Source organism: Opisthocomus hoazin, chromosome 7 (assembly GCF_030867145.1).
Source record: "Opisthocomus hoazin isolate bOpiHoa1 chromosome 7, bOpiHoa1.hap1, whole genome shotgun sequence".
In the NCBI taxonomy this organism is placed as follows: domain Eukaryota; kingdom Metazoa; phylum Chordata; class Aves; order Opisthocomiformes; family Opisthocomidae; genus Opisthocomus; species Opisthocomus hoazin.
The window spans coordinates 29,662,059-29,681,012 of record NC_134420.1 but is presented as its reverse complement, the minus strand read 5'-3'; the positions used below and the strand labels follow the sequence as shown (position 1 = coordinate 29,681,012).

General features: G+C 39.4%; 1 protein-coding gene across 3 annotated transcripts in view; it reads left to right on the top strand.

The window, feature by feature from the left end:
* CSTPP1 (centriolar satellite-associated tubulin polyglutamylase complex regulator 1) overlaps positions 1-18,954 on the top strand; it is an 82,981-nt gene that overhangs the window by 653 nt on the left and 63,374 nt on the right. For all 3 annotated transcript variants that reach the window (XM_075425912.1, XM_075425911.1, XM_075425910.1), the window contains exon 2: positions 9,155-9,257. In XM_075425912.1, the coding sequence (XP_075282027.1) occupies positions 9,155-9,257 (103 nt within the window). The remainder of the gene's footprint in view (positions 1-9,154; positions 9,258-18,954) is intronic.

Genomic DNA, 18,954 nt, shown 5'->3' with positions numbered 1-18,954 from the left:
AAGGGGTGCTGTTCTTGTGTAGGGAGATGGTTTGAATGTCAGCTTTTCTTCTGAAATAGTGTTGGTAATGTTTCCCACATAAAATGGAAATCTTTTCACTTACAAAGCATCCGCTCCCTTGCAGACTACGTTCTTTTAAGTTGGCTCTAACAGTTTGTGTTACTGCTTGATGTTCCAGGAAACGAAGGAGAAAAGGGATTCGGTGTTAGTGTCTCAAAAATAATTAGGATGGAATAAAGTTAATATGACTTCATTTAATTGCTAGAGAGGAGATGAATTACAACTAGTAAGCATTTGGAATGTGTTCAGGACAGTGTTTTTGAAGTGAAACTCTTCATTACTTTCTAGACCCAAGAGGCTTTTTGGTAAAATCTGTTATAAAGGTATACGTAATTTACTGTGGCTTTCTTGTACAAGAAAAGGTCATAAATGGCATGGATTGTGTTCTGCTACTTGTTCTACCATGATTTTGCCATCTCTGGTAAGTCAATGCTAGAGAAACACTGCTGGCTTCCAGTAAATGGAAGACCTGTCTTGCAGGGAGGAGACTAAAACAGCTTAGTTTGTTTAACCTAGCAATAGTGTCAGTGAGGAGGGATCCGACTGTTCTTTCAAAGCACGTCATAGCACTGAAGAGAGATGATGTATTTAAGCAAAGGAGTGATCTAATTTGTCTTAGGGTAGAATCTCTTTGTGCTATTGCTGCTAAGGGTACTTTCTGCATACCTACATAACTGTGATGCTATTCTGTTTTAAGGAAACTCAAGGCAGAAATAAGAGGGTTTTTAGCTCTGTTTGAGGTGATTCTCAGGAGATTTGCTTTGCTAAAGTTCTTATTGCCAAGTTCAATTCCGGAGCTAGTTCAGGTGTTTGAGAACAGTATCGCAGTGTGCCATATGGATACACCCTTTGGTTTTGTGCTACCCTATCACACTACGTCAGCATTTTCAACCTATGCGTTAAATAGACTCATAACTTTTCGAGTTGCTCTAGGCTGAAACTTGCAAAATTTCTTCTTTTTAATGAGCCAACTTAGTTTTAGGTTCATTTAATTGTTTTGTAGGCACTTAACTTTTACTTGTGTGAAACTTGTCAGTAAGGATTGAATCACTTAAGACAGTCTAGGAAGCAGGCTAAAAATTCTTAAGGCGTAAGAATAAACCAGTTTTCTGTGTCACATCTGAAGCTGAGAAATGAGACAGAATTCTAAGAGATGTGCAAGATTATTAGGTGCAAGCAGCTTTATTAACCTACTTAAAGAGAGCTTCCTTTTATCTCGTTCCACATGCTGATCTACTACTCCCTGTTCATTTTGCAAAACCTTCTAAATTATTCTGACATTGGGGTCAGAAAAAGACACACGTGTGAGTGTGTCAGCTTGAGCATTAACTTGTATAAGAGCCTGTTCTGTTGATCATTTAGTATGTCCTCCTGTTTACATTGCAATATCTGTTGTCTGTTAGAGGGGAAAAAAGTGTCTGCTACATTATGGTATCCTTATTAGCTGTAAATGTTAACAATAACAATGTTTTTGTCTTTGAGAGACTTTGTAACTTACCAAACTGCTCACAAATCCTGCAGAATGAATTGTGTATTAGCAGTAGGAAAGTGGTTAAAAAACAAACAAAACTCCCAAAGCCCGATTCTCCCCCCCCCAATAAACACACCTCTTCACACATTTTCATAAGATGCTTTTATGTTTTCTACATTGACGTGGCTTTCTGAAATCACCATTCTTTGGGTTTGTTCTATTGTATGCCTCAAAATCTTGTTAATATAGTTGTTTAGTGTGGATTTGTAAGAAATTGTGGTAAGTTTCACTCTCTGTAATTTCATCCTGAAATTGTGTTGTCCCAGGCTGCCGCATAAGATATTCTCTGAGTCTCCCAGATCAGATGGTACTGCCTTTCCTGACCTGGAATGGGCAAGCTTCACCTAACCTCCTTTTTCCCTTTTCCCTTTTCAGTACCAAAATCAGGCCAACAAATAAAATGAGTGGCCAAAATAACATTACATACTGCTTGCTGCATTACTTTTTTTTTTTAATTTTTCTTTTTTCCCTATTTGAGATGATTCTTCCACGCCCAGTTTGGATGCTAAGAGGGTAATAAAAACAGCTGTGAGTTAAAATAGAAGTGAACAGGGAGAGAATTAAGCATTTGCTTAAGATTAAAAATAATTGCAAAGCTTTGGTACAGCAGAGTTCCTGGAGAATAAAAATCAGGGCAACACGTCTGATGCCACAGTGACTGTGAGATAGTAGGTAGAAGAACACAGATGACTGATACTCAGTGAACGGGAAAGGAGATGAGGTCTGCAGAGTTGACAGAAAGGCTACAGTGAAGATGTTGTTGTAACAAGTGGGACATTTTAAACAGCATTTTCACTGAATAAATAACACTTATTGTTTGGAAGAGTGATGAAAATGTGTTTCTCATTTGATGGATGAGATTGAAACTACAGTAGACAAAATCAGGCCCATTTGAGACACTTTTCCATGCCTTTCTCATTATGGTTTAATAACTGGTGATTGCCGAGTTATTTATAACAGCGGCAGTGGCGCACTTAGTGTATTGTTCTGCTTAGGCAGCTGTCTTCTCAAGCTACAAATTGTATTCCTTCCCCCCCCTTTCCTGTTATGGAGAAAAAGCAGTAGATCATTGCAGATTTCTGAACTTTTCTTTTTCTCTGGGTTTTCCTCCCCTCTACTCCCTAACTCCAGGATGTGCTTTTTTTTCTTCTTTTGCCAATGTAAGACATGTAAGAACACAAATACTCTGTTAGGGAAGTGCCTTATCAGTAAAACATGGGGCTATGAAGTGTCAGGAACATGGTCCTCGTGTTTCCTCATCTCTCTCATAAGAAGACTTGGGCTTCATGATTAGAAAGAACGTTTGTGATACTGATGCATTTTCAAAACTGAGTCTCTCCAAGTGGAGAACTTTCAGTTTTGTAGAGACTCTGCAGAAACCTAGGGTTTACTCTTCTTCTGAACAATCTTAAGAAGTATTGAGTTGGAAAGTCCAAGTGCAATGGTTTTCTTTAACAGTACAATCAGTGTATAGGTTATGTTGTTGTCCAGACATCTCAGCTGACACTGAGTCTTCTCTTAGTCTAGATACTTGATGAGCTTCTGCCAGGCACTCTGGCTGTAAGAGCTTATGGTATAAAAAGAGAAGAGGATGCCCTTTTTTTTTTCTTTTAATTTTTTATTTCTTGCTCTGTTATACAGCTAAGAGAACGATAATATGGAGGATGAATGACTTCCCCACTGATGCATAAGGGTTTGTTTGTAGCAATGTTAATTAAGTTTGAATCTTCTTAGACTCAGCCTGGCACTTTCTCCAAAAGATGGAGGTTTCATCCCCAAACCTGCTGTTGCACTACAGAACTTCCTCCTTAACTTGAAAGGTAACAGGTGAAATCTGATCCTGATCTAGGTAGATTTCCAGAACCGGAGAGCAGAGGGACCTTCAGCATTTGAGTATGAATAGGTAGGGAACCGTTAGGCTACTGAACGCCTTTATAACAAGCTGGAATGACAATTACTTCCACACTGTTAATAATACATTGCATAAATTCGGAACTTTTTTTTTTAAGAAAAATGATATCTCAGCAATTTTGCATTGGCGAGTGGTGATTTCTAGCAGCTGTACGACATCCTGCAGGAGATGGTCTGCTGGAGGGACTTGGACAATTAAGTCAGTCTATGTGCAGCCTCTGGAGTGTAAACTGAAAGAGTACAGTGTCATGGTTTCTGATTAATATGCTGATTAATTGTTTGAAACAATTTTTCAGTTATGGTCAAGATTAAACTATAAACTGAAACATTCCTGAAATTTTTTGTTGAAAGTGGTTTTGAAACTGTGAACATACAAAATATGATATAGTTGTGCTGTGTGGCCACTTAGCATGTGTTCCTGAGGAACAGTGCATGTCTCACGTCGTAGTGTTTTCTCTGGTATGACAAGGTCTGCTAGTACTTCATTACATGTTCTGCCCTTCAAAAAAAGGTTTTTTTGAGGGTTAATAGGAAATTACACTGTGAAGCTCTGCAAAGCTGAAAGGAACTACAGCTGTACAGTGATTTACCTTTTAGGTTGATTGTTTTGTCTACATACTTCTCTTGCTCAGGTCATTCCTTAGCTGTATCTGAAGAGATTAAATCCCAAATTATATCTGAAAAGATTAAAAAGAAGCATCCTGAAAGACCTTTAATGCTGGAAAAACTTCCAGAGTTAACATGATTTTGTTCTTGCGGTTTGTGTCCTTGCCAATTTCCTCTCACATCATTATTGTTTTGGTAATATTTGCATGAAATTGATTTTTTGTTACTATAGATATGTCTTTCTAATGTGCATAATACAGCAGTGTCCCTAGTTAAGCTTGAATTCAGAATAAATACTGAAACGGTATTTAGCGATTACTTTATACACTCTCAGAGATTAAAAAATACCAAAAATATTCCAAATACATTAAAGCTTGTTGTACTCTTGAACTCCTGATAACTGAAATGAATCATAATGTTAACTACATCAAACAGTGTGTATTTTCGGCACTCCAGTTGAAGAGGAGGCAAATAATTAACAAAAACTGGTCTTATTATCCAGGAATTCCCACTCCTGATTTTTCAACATACTCAGTTATGCCAGGAATGAACCAGCCACACATACACACAAAAAAAAGCCCTCTTATGTGCATACAGTACAAATTGTTTTGGTAGACAGCTCACGTTCCAGAAGAAGTCATCTCTCATGAAGAGATGAGCAATAATGTAGCTAGCTGATTTGATAATAAATTGATAAATAAAGACTTGCCTCTGCTGTAGGGCTCTGCTCTGCTGCTTCCTGGAACAAGGTACATGACACGTGTTTTACCGTCCTACACCAATTTATTCCAATCATACTCTTTCTTCACCTTGCTTAGTGCATTTATTTTTATTTTGCAGATATTTTTATTGCATCTTCTGGCATCCCATGTTTGCTATTCCTTTCAAGTATGACACGCAGCATCACTTCATGATAAGTGTGCTGATATACTGATCTTCAGCTTTTCTCCTTTGACTTTAGAAAAGGAAAACTTGTTGGAAAGAGAAGCTTCTTATCATTGTAGCATTAGGGAGTTGCATCTAAGTGGTAAAACTGGGAAACTGATATGCAAAACCAGTATGGTTAATGTGATTTTGTTACCAATATGTGCTGAAGTAGGCATCATATAACTACCATAGTACTGTGGCACTTCCAAGGTCTTAATCGTCTCCATTCCTGAGCACTGCTGATAGCAAAAATGTTACATATATGCAATATCATTACTTAAAGGTGACGTGTATTTCCTTCCTTCCTCCTGAATTTCTGTCTTTGAGAATTTCAGAGCATATATTCTGTTTCATGCAGTGGTATTATTTGCAATAAATTTTCCTTTTCCTTCAAGTTTTTTCAACTATCAACGCTTGTTTGTACGATATGTGTAATCAAACCTATGAATTAATGGATTGTTTGTTCTCATAAGAAGATTGAAAAAAGTCATTCAGTGGCTTAGAAAAGGACTATTTTTACTTTAAGGACACATGCAAAATTATTTGATGCAGTTATGGCTAAATAGAATTAGTTGTGATTGTCCAATGTGTTGTAGTGAAGTCCATAGACTGTGGATGCAATCCTCATTTTGCCTTTTACGTGTAAATACTTACAGATTTATATGACCTGCTCTGGGCATGCTTGAATTGAACAGTCACTGTTTAGCCCTGAATTTGGTTCTGAGCCAAAAGTGCATTGATTCCAAAATTTGCTTTGAACCTTGGGAGTGTGGGTGATGGTGGGATATGAGCCTGTGAACATGGTGTCAATACCATCAGAGGCCATTCTCCCAAATGCTGCCGTAGCTGACTTTAGAGGAGCTGTGTTGTACACATTGCTACCGATTGGACAGAGGCTCTCAGTGTAACATCATTGTTAGTGGTTTAGTGATAAGAATTTAGATACTCTGTGCAAACATGTCTGCTTATTATCACGTCACAGGCTGCCGGAAGACTCCTCTGTGAGCATACACTGTCAGATCTTTCTGTGAAAGCTGCCTGGTAGCAAATCTTGCCTGACAGCAAAGAGTAGAACCTCCCAAGTGACAGTGGTAGGCACAGTTACCTATTGTGTGGGGTAGTTGCATGGGGTTTCAGGGAAGAGTTTAGCAAATACAGGTTGCATGATCCATTAACTTGGAAGGTTTTGTACGAGTAAGGAGGAGAGCCTTTTTGCAATAAGCCATAAACAAATAAATGCTGAGAATGATAACCTGTTGTAACACCTCCTGTGTGGAAGCTGCAGTGTACTGGAATTCTATCAAGAAGAAAATGAGCAGAGACAGCAAGCTGTAATAGCACAGTTGCATGAGCATCTGGGCTTTATATTCTGAATTGGACTTGCTGCCTTATTACTGCAAGCTGAGCCTCAGAAATACGAGCAACACGTATACCAATACACCATTATCTCCCTGAATTTTCAAAGAGATTGAAACTGTTAAAAATGTATGAAGCATCCCACTTATTTTGCACAGGATCCCATGGATTTTTAACTCTGCTTGTATAAATAGTTAATGTTCCAGTATGATTCCAATGTTTGTTGTGGAAAGTACCATTGATATAAATTATGGAACTACTGTTTTGCCATAACCAGCCTCCTGGCACTTTATTTTGCCTCTCTGGCCTGCTAGAACCTGCCTGCAAATTAGTTTTTATTCTGCAACTTTTCTGTGTAGGGTAGAGCTGGTTCGGTTATAAAACACACTACTTGTGCCGTTCCATGGAACTGGGCAGCCGGTGAACAGGAAGCCAGAGCTGGAATTTGGTTTGGCAGTGTGAACTGTGCTACCTGGAAAACAGCACAGCAGCCAAAGAGCCAAAGAGAGAGACTTCTTGAGGAAACTGCAAGTGCTGTTTTCTTTCAGCTTCTTCGCTCACCAGTTTCTTCCCTCTCCTACACCTCTACCTACCTTCTGGGAAATAGGGAGAGGTTCTTTGCCAGGATCCTTAGGCCATGCAACAAAAAGCTTAACAGAAATATCCTTTTACTAGCGACTGTATTCAACAGCGACCCATATATATTTGTGTACATTTTTAAGTGTGACAGAAATGTCTGAGATTCTGTGTTGAAAGTTAATTTATTCTCCAGGAGCAGACTCAAAGGTGTTTGTTATAGAGGTCAGCCCCATTGTGCTGTGTAGCACTGTGCAACCAAGCCTATCTATTCCCATAGGCTTTTAGGGGAGAGGTTAATGACTTCAAAAAAGCAAAATAGCAAAAATATGTTTCATTGATAGGGGATATTCTACGAAAGGAGGATTGTACACTTTCCCACAAAGTTTGGAGAATGGTTTTGCAGTTGAACAGAAGTTTATTGCAGGGTGAGATGAGTGGAAGCATGTCTGCTAGTATCATTTCCTGGCTTAATCTGGTACCGTTGACAGCTCAAGAGTGGCCTGAAAAGATGGTTTCTGAGTATGAAGTGCATAATGAAGAGAGAGGAAGGATGGGCTGAAATAAAGTTACCTAGTTGCTGTTATCTGGAGCCTGTGACTGAGCACCACAACTCATTCCTCCCTCAGGGGACACAGGTGCGCAGAGCTATTTTTCTTTAATCACTCACATAAATTAAATTTATTCCTTTGCATTAAAATAATTAAATAAAGTTACACCCTGTATCTTTTAGTGCCAGATAATATCTCTGAACCTTTGGCTCACCATTTTGCTATCAGCTGCAAGGTATTTTCCAGGGTGTGCTTAACCAATTTTACCATTGTCCTGAAAAATGTTTTAGGCAGAGAAATCCCCTGATAGCAATCAATGTTCATACATACTTTTAATCACTGTATCCACTGGGAATAATGATTTCCGGGTCTCTCTTGAAGTCCACCTGCCCCACACTAAGATAGAAGGGACTTCCGTGCTGTGTATCGAGTGGCGCAGGCTTGATGCTTACCAGGATATTAAGCACAAATTAAAATGGTTTGAAGAATATTCATGTGGATCTGAGGTTGGCCAGTTGCTGGTGAGAGGATGATGCTGCCAAGTCTGGAGCAGATTGGCAATGAGGAAAAACAGCCTTTACTTTTCCTATATCCCCTAAGGGTTTTCTCCTGCTCTTTTTAGGACACGACACTACTTGCAAAGGTGCAGTAGCATACGTGTTTAGGATGGAGGTGTGTGCTCTGGGAACAGGGTTTGTGTGCTTTCCAGGTTAGGAACAATTTTCCTGGGTTCGCTGCGACTTGTCTTCTGATTGTTGAACTTGCAGATTTGGAAAGTCTACTGCTTGGTAGCTGGCGCATCACCCCAGACTTGGCTCTTTGTTGTTCCAACTCGGTTTCTAGCCAAAAACATCAAAGCGGCTCAGGAGCGAATCTGTGCTGCTTCCTCCCTGGCAAATGCTTGATTTGTACAGAGTCTGCCCTCTGTAGCAGCAGGTTTGTATTGTACCAACTATCTTAATTCAGAAGTCTTAGAAGTGAATGACATTCTGTGGTTGGGTACTGGCAGATCCACCACGTCTGAAATTTCCTTATGTTTGTTTTAGGCAGTTATTTGAGACTGACTGTTGAGCAATATAAATCTCTCTTGGCATTGAGACTTGTTCCCCACCTGCCACTCGAAGAACATTCACTGGTGCTTGTATGGAAACAGATGTACTTTTATTTGCACCTTTAGGAAAAAAACTTTACAGAACACCCTTAGAGCTACTTGGCTTTGGTAAGGAGGGTAGGGCAGGGAACACTTAAAGCTCTGCAACAGCTCCACAGATATGCCGTTGACCATCTGTATATGAAAGATGGCTGTCACTCAGAACAGAGATCAGGAGCTCCTCTTGAGTAAGCGTTTTTCCAGCGAGGCAATCTCACAACTCCTTTTCCTCTTCACTTCCAGAATCTCAGGGGATTTTAAAAAAGGGTCAGCACTGTTAATGACTAATTCTGTGTAGCCAGGAAAGAAATAAGGACTTAGGTCAGGAATTTTACTATCCATATCTGGATAGTAAAATTTCTCTCTAACTGAGGGAGCAAATGCTTGTTGGCTTGGTGTGTAAGGCACACAACTGGCTGGTCTGGCTCTGGGCTTTGCAGACTCCTTGTTTTCTAATTTCTGTCTCTTACTGTCTTTTATTTGCAGCTCAAAGACATGTCCTCACGTACATGGAGGATGCAGTGAGCCAGCTGCTGGAGAACAGAGAAGATACTAGTCAGTATGGCATTGCCAGGTTCTTCACTGAATAGTAAGTACATAAGGACGCGGCCAATAGTGCCAGCCTGAGGGGGGCTTTTGGAAACAGGTAGGGTACATGGAGAATGGAGCTGGACACATGCTGATTATGTTGTGAATGCTGGATTTCACTGGGTTAGCCAAGGGCTGCCTGAGCACGTTTCGGAAATGTGCATGGGTTTTGTACATTTCAGTCCCTCTCCTATTACAGACGTTCATGTGAAGCAGTCGTTTTGGGGAACAGAGCTTTTAAAAGAATATAGAAAACCAAATTCCGCTTGCCTTAATCAAGGCTGTTGGTATCAAAGGCAGAGACTGCTTCTGGTTTCAGCAGCACTCATTCTTCCTTTTTCTGAGTATGAATTTGAACTGTTTTGTCTCCATGTGTGATTGTTGTCCTGGTGAATGCTTTAACAGAATGCCTCTTCCGCCCTTATAACCTGCATAAGTCCTTAAATAAGGAACATTATAATTAGCACAGGTAATATCTTCCTACTAATTTGGAAAGATTTTTTTGGTGGGAAAAACTGTGTGCTGGTCTTCAGTGTTGTTGATATTGACTCAGCCGATTGCTGTATGTTTTGCCAACTTAGTGATGTCTTGCACAATGTCTAAAACTTTTACAGGCAGCTTCATTAAAGATCTTTTGGTAATGTGTGTGCTTGCAGGGGTTATATGTTTCTGTCTTTTGGTGCCCGTTGAGAAAATCTTTCCTTGCTTGCATCCTTTCCTGTTACCCTTTTTCTGAGGCAAATCTTTGTCCAGAGTATTTCACAACAATCTCTGTACTACAGTAGTGGAAGAGGATCTGAAAGCATAGGAGTAGTTTGCTTTCTCAGTTGACCAGTTTCAGTGGTTTTTTGTGGGTTTTTTTTCTGGTTTTGTTCTTTTTCTGCGCATTAGTGTCCATCTAATCACCAAATGAGATCTAACTTGCTAGTTTGACTGACTGAACAACTTGCATTATACTTTCTTGCCCCATGCACATTTTCAACTTTTAAACAAGTGTGATTCTCACTGGTAAATGAGTAACTAAGATAAATACTGCAGCAAGTCTGAGTGAGGGGAAATTTTTGAAGCTGCCTTTTTTGTTTTTTTGGCGATAGGCTAATAAGAAGTTCAAGGCTAGCATGGTTTTGACCATCTTGGCAGAGGAGGTAAGATACGGGCCTTTGTGCTGCATCTGTGTATAGAACAGATCTTTTAGGTAGATGGCATTGTAACAAGAAAACATAGTTTTTCGTTAGTACCTTATCTCTTTTGCTCTCAACAAAATACTTCCAGCTTTCACTTGGAGTGAATCATCTCGAGACCCATGCAAAACAGTAAAAAGGAAATTTTGCTAGAATAATCAAACAGCTTATCAAAGCTGTTTAGTTTTACTGTTAATCTTTCTCTGTAGCTTAGTGTAACTAGAATGAATACTAACTTTGAAAGATCTCAGAAATCTATTTTAGAAGCAAATAATACTTGGTACTCAATGGATTTTATAAGGAGATTGGGTTTTTTATTGTTGTTTATGAAGTAGCTTAAACTTTCAAAATGCATTCCCTCTTTGTAGACTACCAAAGTTAAAAAAAATGCACAGTATCAGGAATGAAACTCTTACTATACAAACCAATGAGCAGTATAATTCCATGTTCTGAGCAAGTTGCAGTGGTCACTGTTAAGTGAGGGTTGCAGAGAATTAGTCACGGAGAGTAGTTATTGCGGACAAAGGAAGGTACAACCTGTGCACTTGACGTGATTGGGAATCATGGTACTCCATCTGTTTTAGGTGAGTTTCCACAGAAAGTAGTGCTGAGATTAGACAGCTGAACACATAGTCAGTAAACAAGCACTTAAAGGTAAAGAGCATGACTACAATGACCTCCACCCACCAACAAGATTCTTTACCAGGCTTGAAGGCAAGATGGCTCTGAAATACCCAGCTGAAATCATGATTCAAGCGTCTCTCCAGATCGGATTTGGTTTCCACCTGCTTTCAAGTTGACATCACAGGGCCTTTTCGAGACTTCTGATCGTATCTACTTAAAAAATTTAACGATGAGCAGAAAGGCCTTCCACGCTTTTTGAAACTGCTCACATTGCTTCTCTATAGTATTTCTTCATCATGGCATGATGATTTCTTTTCTTTTTTCCTTTTTTCTTTTATGGTATGTCTGGAGTTTAGCAGATCAAACTGTTTCCCTGTACCAAAGCACAAATAGGCTTAGTAATTTGGAGAACTGTGAAACTCTTAAGATTTGAAATGTGGGATTCTTTAAATACAGTAGAGAATAAATGATTGGCAGTATGGGTGTTGGTAGTCTCAGAATACAGTGTTTCCTACTATGAAAGTGTCATACACTCTGGCTCCCAGGGCCTAGTGGTGAGCCCTCACTGCCTAACAGATTTCTGTTCATCCACACAACTGTCAACATTTGTTCAGGCTGTGCTTTGACAGTTACACTGGATTTTTATTGCTCTGCCAAGCAAATAAGCTTGATCTTGATTTTTATCTTTAATCTCAGTGTCTTGGAACTCAAAGATGACTTGTGAGATTCCAGAAGGTTTGTGTGCACTCTCCCAGTGTTTTCCACGTTCCAGGTGATTCTAAGTGAGAGGACTGGTGTGTGTATATTTTGAAACATGCTGCAGTGATTTGAGATGAAGGGACTTGGTATTACGGTATCCAGTTTTTCATACTGTGCTTTGCCTATTTATGCTCACTTAAAATTAGAGACTAAGCCCAGGGTTTAGAAAGCTAGCAGGTAGACCCAAGCAAGTGACTTTTTTTTTTTTTTTTTTTTTTTAAAGTCTGTATGGGATAAAGACTTCTGTAACTTTAGTTAGTGTGTCAAGGACAGGTGTTAGATATTCTCAAAATTCTTCTCAGAGGGAACACTTTTCAATAGAGTGGTATTCCGTGGACCTCTCTTGCTGGGTTCGTCACTGAAGAGCAGTCATGGCTTTTCCATCCCCACCTCGCTATGAGTCACTTCAAATCTTTATGCCAGTTACAACAACTGTTTCTATGGGTAATTAAGAAAACTTTGTTGGGGGTTAGTTTACCTGAGTGAAATTTCAGAGCTGAAAACTATGTGGTCATGTAGCTCTGTACAGATCAAGCAGTAAGTGTTTTGCAGGCAATGAGTGTTTCTAGTTGTTTCTTGGAAATTAAATGGGGTATGTATTCCACTGCTATCCACAGCCTAGCACTGGGATTGCTAATTGCAGAAAGATGACCTTTATCTCTATACAGTTCTCCTTCCAGAATATTTGTAGTCTTCAAGGATAATTTTTTCTCTCACTTTATTCCATTGTTCATTTGTCCTAACCATGTGGACATCTGTTTTCAGTCTTGGGAGTTCCTTGACACTCCCCTCATCTGACTTACCTGTTCCTGTAAGTCAGGAGTATCAGTCACCCTGCTGCCAGTTAATCCACATCTTTTAGCTAAATGAGTAAAATTGTGCCTCTCTTAGGACTAGTCTTGATTTTATAGATATGCTGAAATGCTACTGGTATTTGTTCATTACAAACCAAAGAAATCTCTGCTCTGCTTTTGAATCTCTATGAAACACAGACTCTTGAAAACTCTCTGTGTAATTACACACTACTGCTGCTTTACTTCTTCCAGCCTAACTTCTGTGCCAACATATCTTAAAGGGACCTGTTCCTTCTATACATTATTATTTATCGTCCTGTTTTCTTGATCTTTCCTGTACTGAAGAAAAACAGGGCCCCCATGCTAATGCATTTGATAACACAGAGGGAATGTGCATAGCATCCCACTTTGTATTTTTTGAGGTCTTAAAGGGAGTCTGTGTGGCTTTTTTCACTTTAGCTGGAAGAAGCAGTAAAAAAAAAATTTGACAAAGAGTCTTCCTACTAGTAATTTTTGCTTTTCTTCTGGGCTAACCATTTGCTTGAAACTTTCTCTTCCAACTTGCAGGTAGATGTGCTATTCTGTTCAAGTCTCTTTAGAAAGCTCAGAAATATTAGCCAGTGATAACTTACCTTGGACAGGAAACTCGTCTTCCTATCACTTTTTATTTAATAAACCAAATACAACTGAAATGGAGACACAGGAAAAGGCTTTTTTTTTTTTTTTTTTCCTATGTTCTTCTCCCAAAATACTTCTGGTTTTCTTTTGTTTCTGGTGAAATGTCTCCCTGACCACCTGGCAGCTGGAGCACTGGTTCAGAGAGACATCTTGCTTTTAGCTTGCAGGTGCATCACTACCTCCATTTGGCTCTGCAAACTGACATCTGAGATCCGCTATTTCTGTAAGGCCTGTTTCTTCTGGCTCTAACTTGAAGTGCCCCAGCTGGATGTTGTGTGACAATTTGATAACATTTATCTGAGAAGGTGTCTGTGATGTGTGTGTTGGGGGGGGGTCAGATACTGCGTTTAGATCTGTTGTGTGCCTGACAAATCAAAATACCAGGTCTGCGCTGTGTAGAGCTCTGTTTTACACAAAAGAAAGTTTGCTTTGTTCAGAGTAACAGGACTGCCAGTGCTATATAGTTTGAGATCCTTGGATAGGAAGATGTTATCATGGTGAGAAGTATCAACTTCTAGCAATGAAAGTACCTCATTTTCTCCTCCTGTCTGGATTGGCTGGAACTATTTGTTCAACTCATTCCTTAGGGACGAATATGATACTGCTCTCTTGGCTTTCTCTGGCAATAGCAGTGACACAGCCTTTGGTATCAGAAAAACTTTTGGCTTGTTCAGTCCTGTACTGCTATACAACATTACCTAAATAAATCTGTAAACAATGTCCTCCTCTTCAAAATGGTCTCAGTACCCTGGAGGGGGAAGGGCCAGGAATGAGACAGATGGAATACCCATGAGAAATAAGCCACTGACTGAAGACAACCTTAATTGGCAACTGGAAATAAGATGAATTATCTGCTTATAAGGAGGAGAGATTCTTAGAGCTAGCTTAGAGCCATCTTTTTTTTTTTATTTCTGTTTATGTAGGCCTTATCATCATCTTGCTGTCATCTGCTCTGCATCTTTCCCCTTTTCAAGGCAACTTGTTCTGTCTTGTTCGCAAGGATAGTGTAAGCTCTTCAAGACAGAAGTGATATTGTACTGCATGTACTTTACAGCATCTAGCATTGTAGAACGTTGTCTCTGTGCTTTGTACAATCATAGTATAAACAGCAAAAATAGTAGTGAGAAGGTCCTTAGGGCTTTGACAGGTTGTGCCAGATTCTCTTTCTGAGAGATGAAGGCATTCGTTAGACTTTCTCAGTAAGAGTGTTTGGGGGAGGGGTGTTGGTTGTTGGTTTTTCAGTGTTAGTTCTGTATTTTGAGCAAAACGGTAGCCTCTGGGAGGTAACAATGCTTTCTGATTCTGACATAAAATGTTGGTACTCCCTCTGATAGAATCTTACGAGCAATTGCAAAAATAACATTTCGTGTGTTCCTCAAATACTCTCAGGATTCCTACATGTCTTCTGCTCTGGAGAGAAAAAGACAAAATTATCACACTCAGTGGAAGACTGCACTGAGCCATGCAGTCAGTACGAAGCTGCTGCTGTTCATGACCTAGCTGTGAAGCAGCCCTTTGGGCTGAAAATCTTAGCTGGAATAATGTGCTTGATGGTTCCTGACAGGCTCTTACTTGGGATTCCTTGATCCCTAAGGCACTGTGTAAGAGGGCTGTCTGCCTCTCCTTTGCTCTTCAGTTGTCAGTGGAAAGAGAATGCATATACGCACTCAGACACAGCACTCATGCCAGAAGCTCTGAGGAGCAGATTTTGCAGCTAATATGGATAAGTTGCTATGAGAGAGACATTTTTAAAGTCTCTCTCTCCACAGAGTAGGTGGATTTGCAGGACGGAATTTGTTGATAAATCTTTCTGGGGAACCTATAATAGTTGCATATTTCTCCACTTAGAGTGTAGCTAATAGACACAAAGCCTTTCTGTTACAGTCCATTTGTTGCCTTCCAGTCTTATCTCTACAGAGGAGAGTTGTCAGAATGGCGAAGTCTCTTCCTTGTAATCTAAGTTTCTCCAACCCGTATTAGAAATGGGATTTCAGTACCCCCTATCTACTCTGCATGGTGTGTGTGTTTTGTATTAAGAACTATGGAAGGTTGGGGGTGTGTGGATAACTCTGTCTGTGATTGAAATTGTGTAGATTTTGACCAGAACCTGTAGATCTGCCACCTGAAGCATGATGGTTTTATTATAGCATTGCTTAACAGCTGAAACAGCGTTGTTATCTTCATCTCACAGGCAGGATCTATGAATTCCTGATTTTCCCAGAGTTGTTTCTTTGTAACAAACATCGCAACAAGTCCCAGCCTGACAAATATGCTGGTTGGGATGACTGCTGTTGAGTAAACAGCTGGGAAAAATGCATACGTTAATGGTAATAACACACCGATTCCCACTGTAGTTTGTACAAGTTGCCAATATATTGGAAAATGTGGTGTTTTCTTCCCACATACTCAAGAATGTTACAGGTGAGTGGATACTCAGATGAATCCAAACCCTCAAAGAAACACAGGAGGGGAAAAAAAGGTAAAGAAGCTTTTTGGTAAGCAGGACAAACTCAGAGGGATGGTAGCTAAAGGAGCAACACAGAATTGAACATGAAAGACATTTACCGTTGATGCTGGGTGTGATAATATACTCCACTCAGGAAACTTATAATACTCTTTTGGTGACAGAAAAATCTAGAGAATTTTCGATAGCATATGAATGTTAGCACTTGATATCAGGACCGTGTTAGCACTGGGTAGTTGTCTGTAGGTAACCATCACTTACTTATATGCTGACTTGAGATGCACTGTGCTCTTGCTATTTGAAGGGAGGCAATCACAACTTTTATATGCAATGTGGTCAGATTATGATGCTTCTAGTGTGTATTCAGAGGTGTAGCAGTGCAGTCTTTGCCCACTTCTTTCCTGTTCCTTTACATTATGGAAATTACATGTTTGTTTGTGGTCGTTGTCAGAATAGTTGCAGCAGAAGTGGACTGGCTACCTTATGGAGACCTTATATAGTCGGATATATTTAGATTCCTTCTTACAGCCTTGAATGTTGAAATCCAACACATTTGCCATGAAGTTGAGCTTCCTTTAATGACAGTTAAAGCAAATTGCATATGGGCAGTGTTGATAGCTAATAAAACTGAAAAACAGACGTCTGAAATTTTCCAAAAGCCAAAGTCCAGAAACCTGGCAAGTGGTAGAAGGATTAGAACTGTATGTGTCCGAGTTGACTGTTTCTGCTGTTTCTATGGGCTAGAGTTGAATGTACTATCCTCTGTCTCGTTTTAGTTTATAACTCTAGCATAATTCTGTTTATGCCTCTAATTTTTTTATTGCTTTTCATCATAGTTGTTAATGTTACTAGTACAAATTTGGAGATGTATATGTGATCCAAGCTCGGAGTCAAAATCAGACCTTTGTGACACACTTCAAATGAGTAAATTTATTCTTGAAAGAAGTCTGGATAATTTAGGGAGAGAGGGAAAAGGACAACATCCTAGCGTTTACTGAAAACTGATCTCTCTGATCTAGATTAGAAGGTCATAGAGAAGTAATTTTTCTTGGTTGTGTTCATTTATGATACAGTTTTCCTACTCCTCAGTCCATCCCACTGTCTGCATTTAGCAGTACAACAAAATAGATACGCAAGTCATTGCTGTTCCTAAGTAAATCTTTAAGGAACCTCCTGTACTTGTGCTCTTTGTGGTTTATTATGCCATAACTCATTTCATCAGTTGGGTATTTCATAGGGCTCATCATATCCTTTTTGGGATGCCATCAGGTCTATTGTTTAATTTTATTTTCCCAATCAGTCTGCTTGTTTTTAATATCTGTGGTATGGGGTAGTTATTTCCTTATTGCTGTTCTTGCATTTCTGATCACAAATCGCTTCTCTGTTTTAGTTTGTGTTCTTGCAGAAGTGAAAGGCCCCTCAAATCAGAATTGGTGAACTATGGTAATCTTGTCTGACTTCCACCGAAGAAAGGTTTGTAGTAGAGCACGCCATGATGCAAAATAGATATTCAGTGCCAACATCACTGTTTAACAAGCATCTTTCTCCATCACTGGAGAACAGCTCAGCTGCGCTTGCTGAGTCACTGTGTTGGAATATATAGGAAAAAATGAGAAAGACAAATAGTGACATATCCACAACAGATGTAGTGGGACTATTTACAGTTTTTTGCATACAATCTGTAATGTGTGTATGAAGCAGTGATCTCTTTTGATGCTTGGTCCCATGCTGTAAGGATTGGATTTCCTGCAGCTTCTGTAACTGTTTTGAAGAAATCGGTTGTAGTAATGTGAAATTGGCACCTGGAATTCAGTAGAAATGCCCACTGGTATTTTTGTCTTATTATATGGGGGTGTTTTATTTTCAAGAATTACAATGCATAGTTTTTATCCTTTTCTGTTAGGCACTTGTTGGGGTCGATGTAGCTTGAGAATTAGCATGACTAGGCCGCTTAAGCAAAACAGCATAACTGAACGGGCCACTGGAAAAGACAGCTAAGAATAGCCATTGAGAAAGTTCTGATAGTGCACATGGTGTGGGTTAGCAAAAACAAGATGTGTTCAAGGACGTGGAGGCAGTCTGTTGCTATTGGCGTTAGTGCATAGTTACCAATCATAAGGGAATGTGGGGCGTGTGAACAGCGTGTGATTTATGTCTGTAGCCTATCTGAATAAGCTTAATCGCATGTACAGATATGGAAAATGTATATAACCGCACAAGCAGAATAATAAAGGAACTGACTGCATCGTATCAGTGTGTGTGTGAAAGTTGTTCCTGTCCTTGCACGGATGCTGAAACTTGGCAGCCACTTTTTTGGAACATACAGTTTCTTCCAATAACGTTTTTGATGTCTCAAGCTGTAAGAGAACCACTGTTGAATACGCGATAGCTTCATCAATAACTATACCTTTCTCTGTATGACTAATACATATGGTTTATTTCTGGTTTTAATGAAGCATTCCGGTGTGAGTCTAGATTACTATACACTATATGCATATAGGAGATCAATTTCAGAGGAGTTCTAGGCTTCCATCTATCTAAGCTTATAAGACTTTGTATTAAATTAGAATCAAGTAGTGTAAGTTTGAGGAACACTTTCTTTTTGCCAGACAGATCTTTAAGAAAGGGTGGATGAGAGTTGAGGTTGGGTTTGTTTTTTTCAGTTTTGTGGTGTTAGAAGGAGTTTTGTAGTCATTTTGAGGCTGTAAAATGTTGTGGTTTCACAGAAAATCTTGAAGAGCATTTTTAATTGCCTCACTAAGAATACGTGTGTTCCAATGAGGAGAAGGCCAACAAATGTAAAATTTCTCCTAAACTGGATATGCCAAGCTGTAAAAATCAGCAAGTGCCTGCAGCAATGGGATGTGATAAGATCTCATAATAGGATTCCTTATCCTTTACAGGATGAAATCCTTTAACTGTCTCTGCATCCCCAGGAGTAGCAAACTACTGAAAATCTTGTTGCTTGCCTGAAAAACACATAGTTAAAACTTGCCTTTTCTTAAAAAAAAAAAAAAGTCTAGTTTCTAGAAATCTGGCTGTCTCCAGAGAACCTGAGACTTTCTATGCTGTGTGGTGTTGAAACCATGCAGATTCCAGAATACATTAGCGTTAGAGACTTGCAGTAACCTTATGTTCTGCAAAATTAATCCTGTTGCATATCTTCAGATAAATTAGACAAGGCGTAGCAGGTCAACG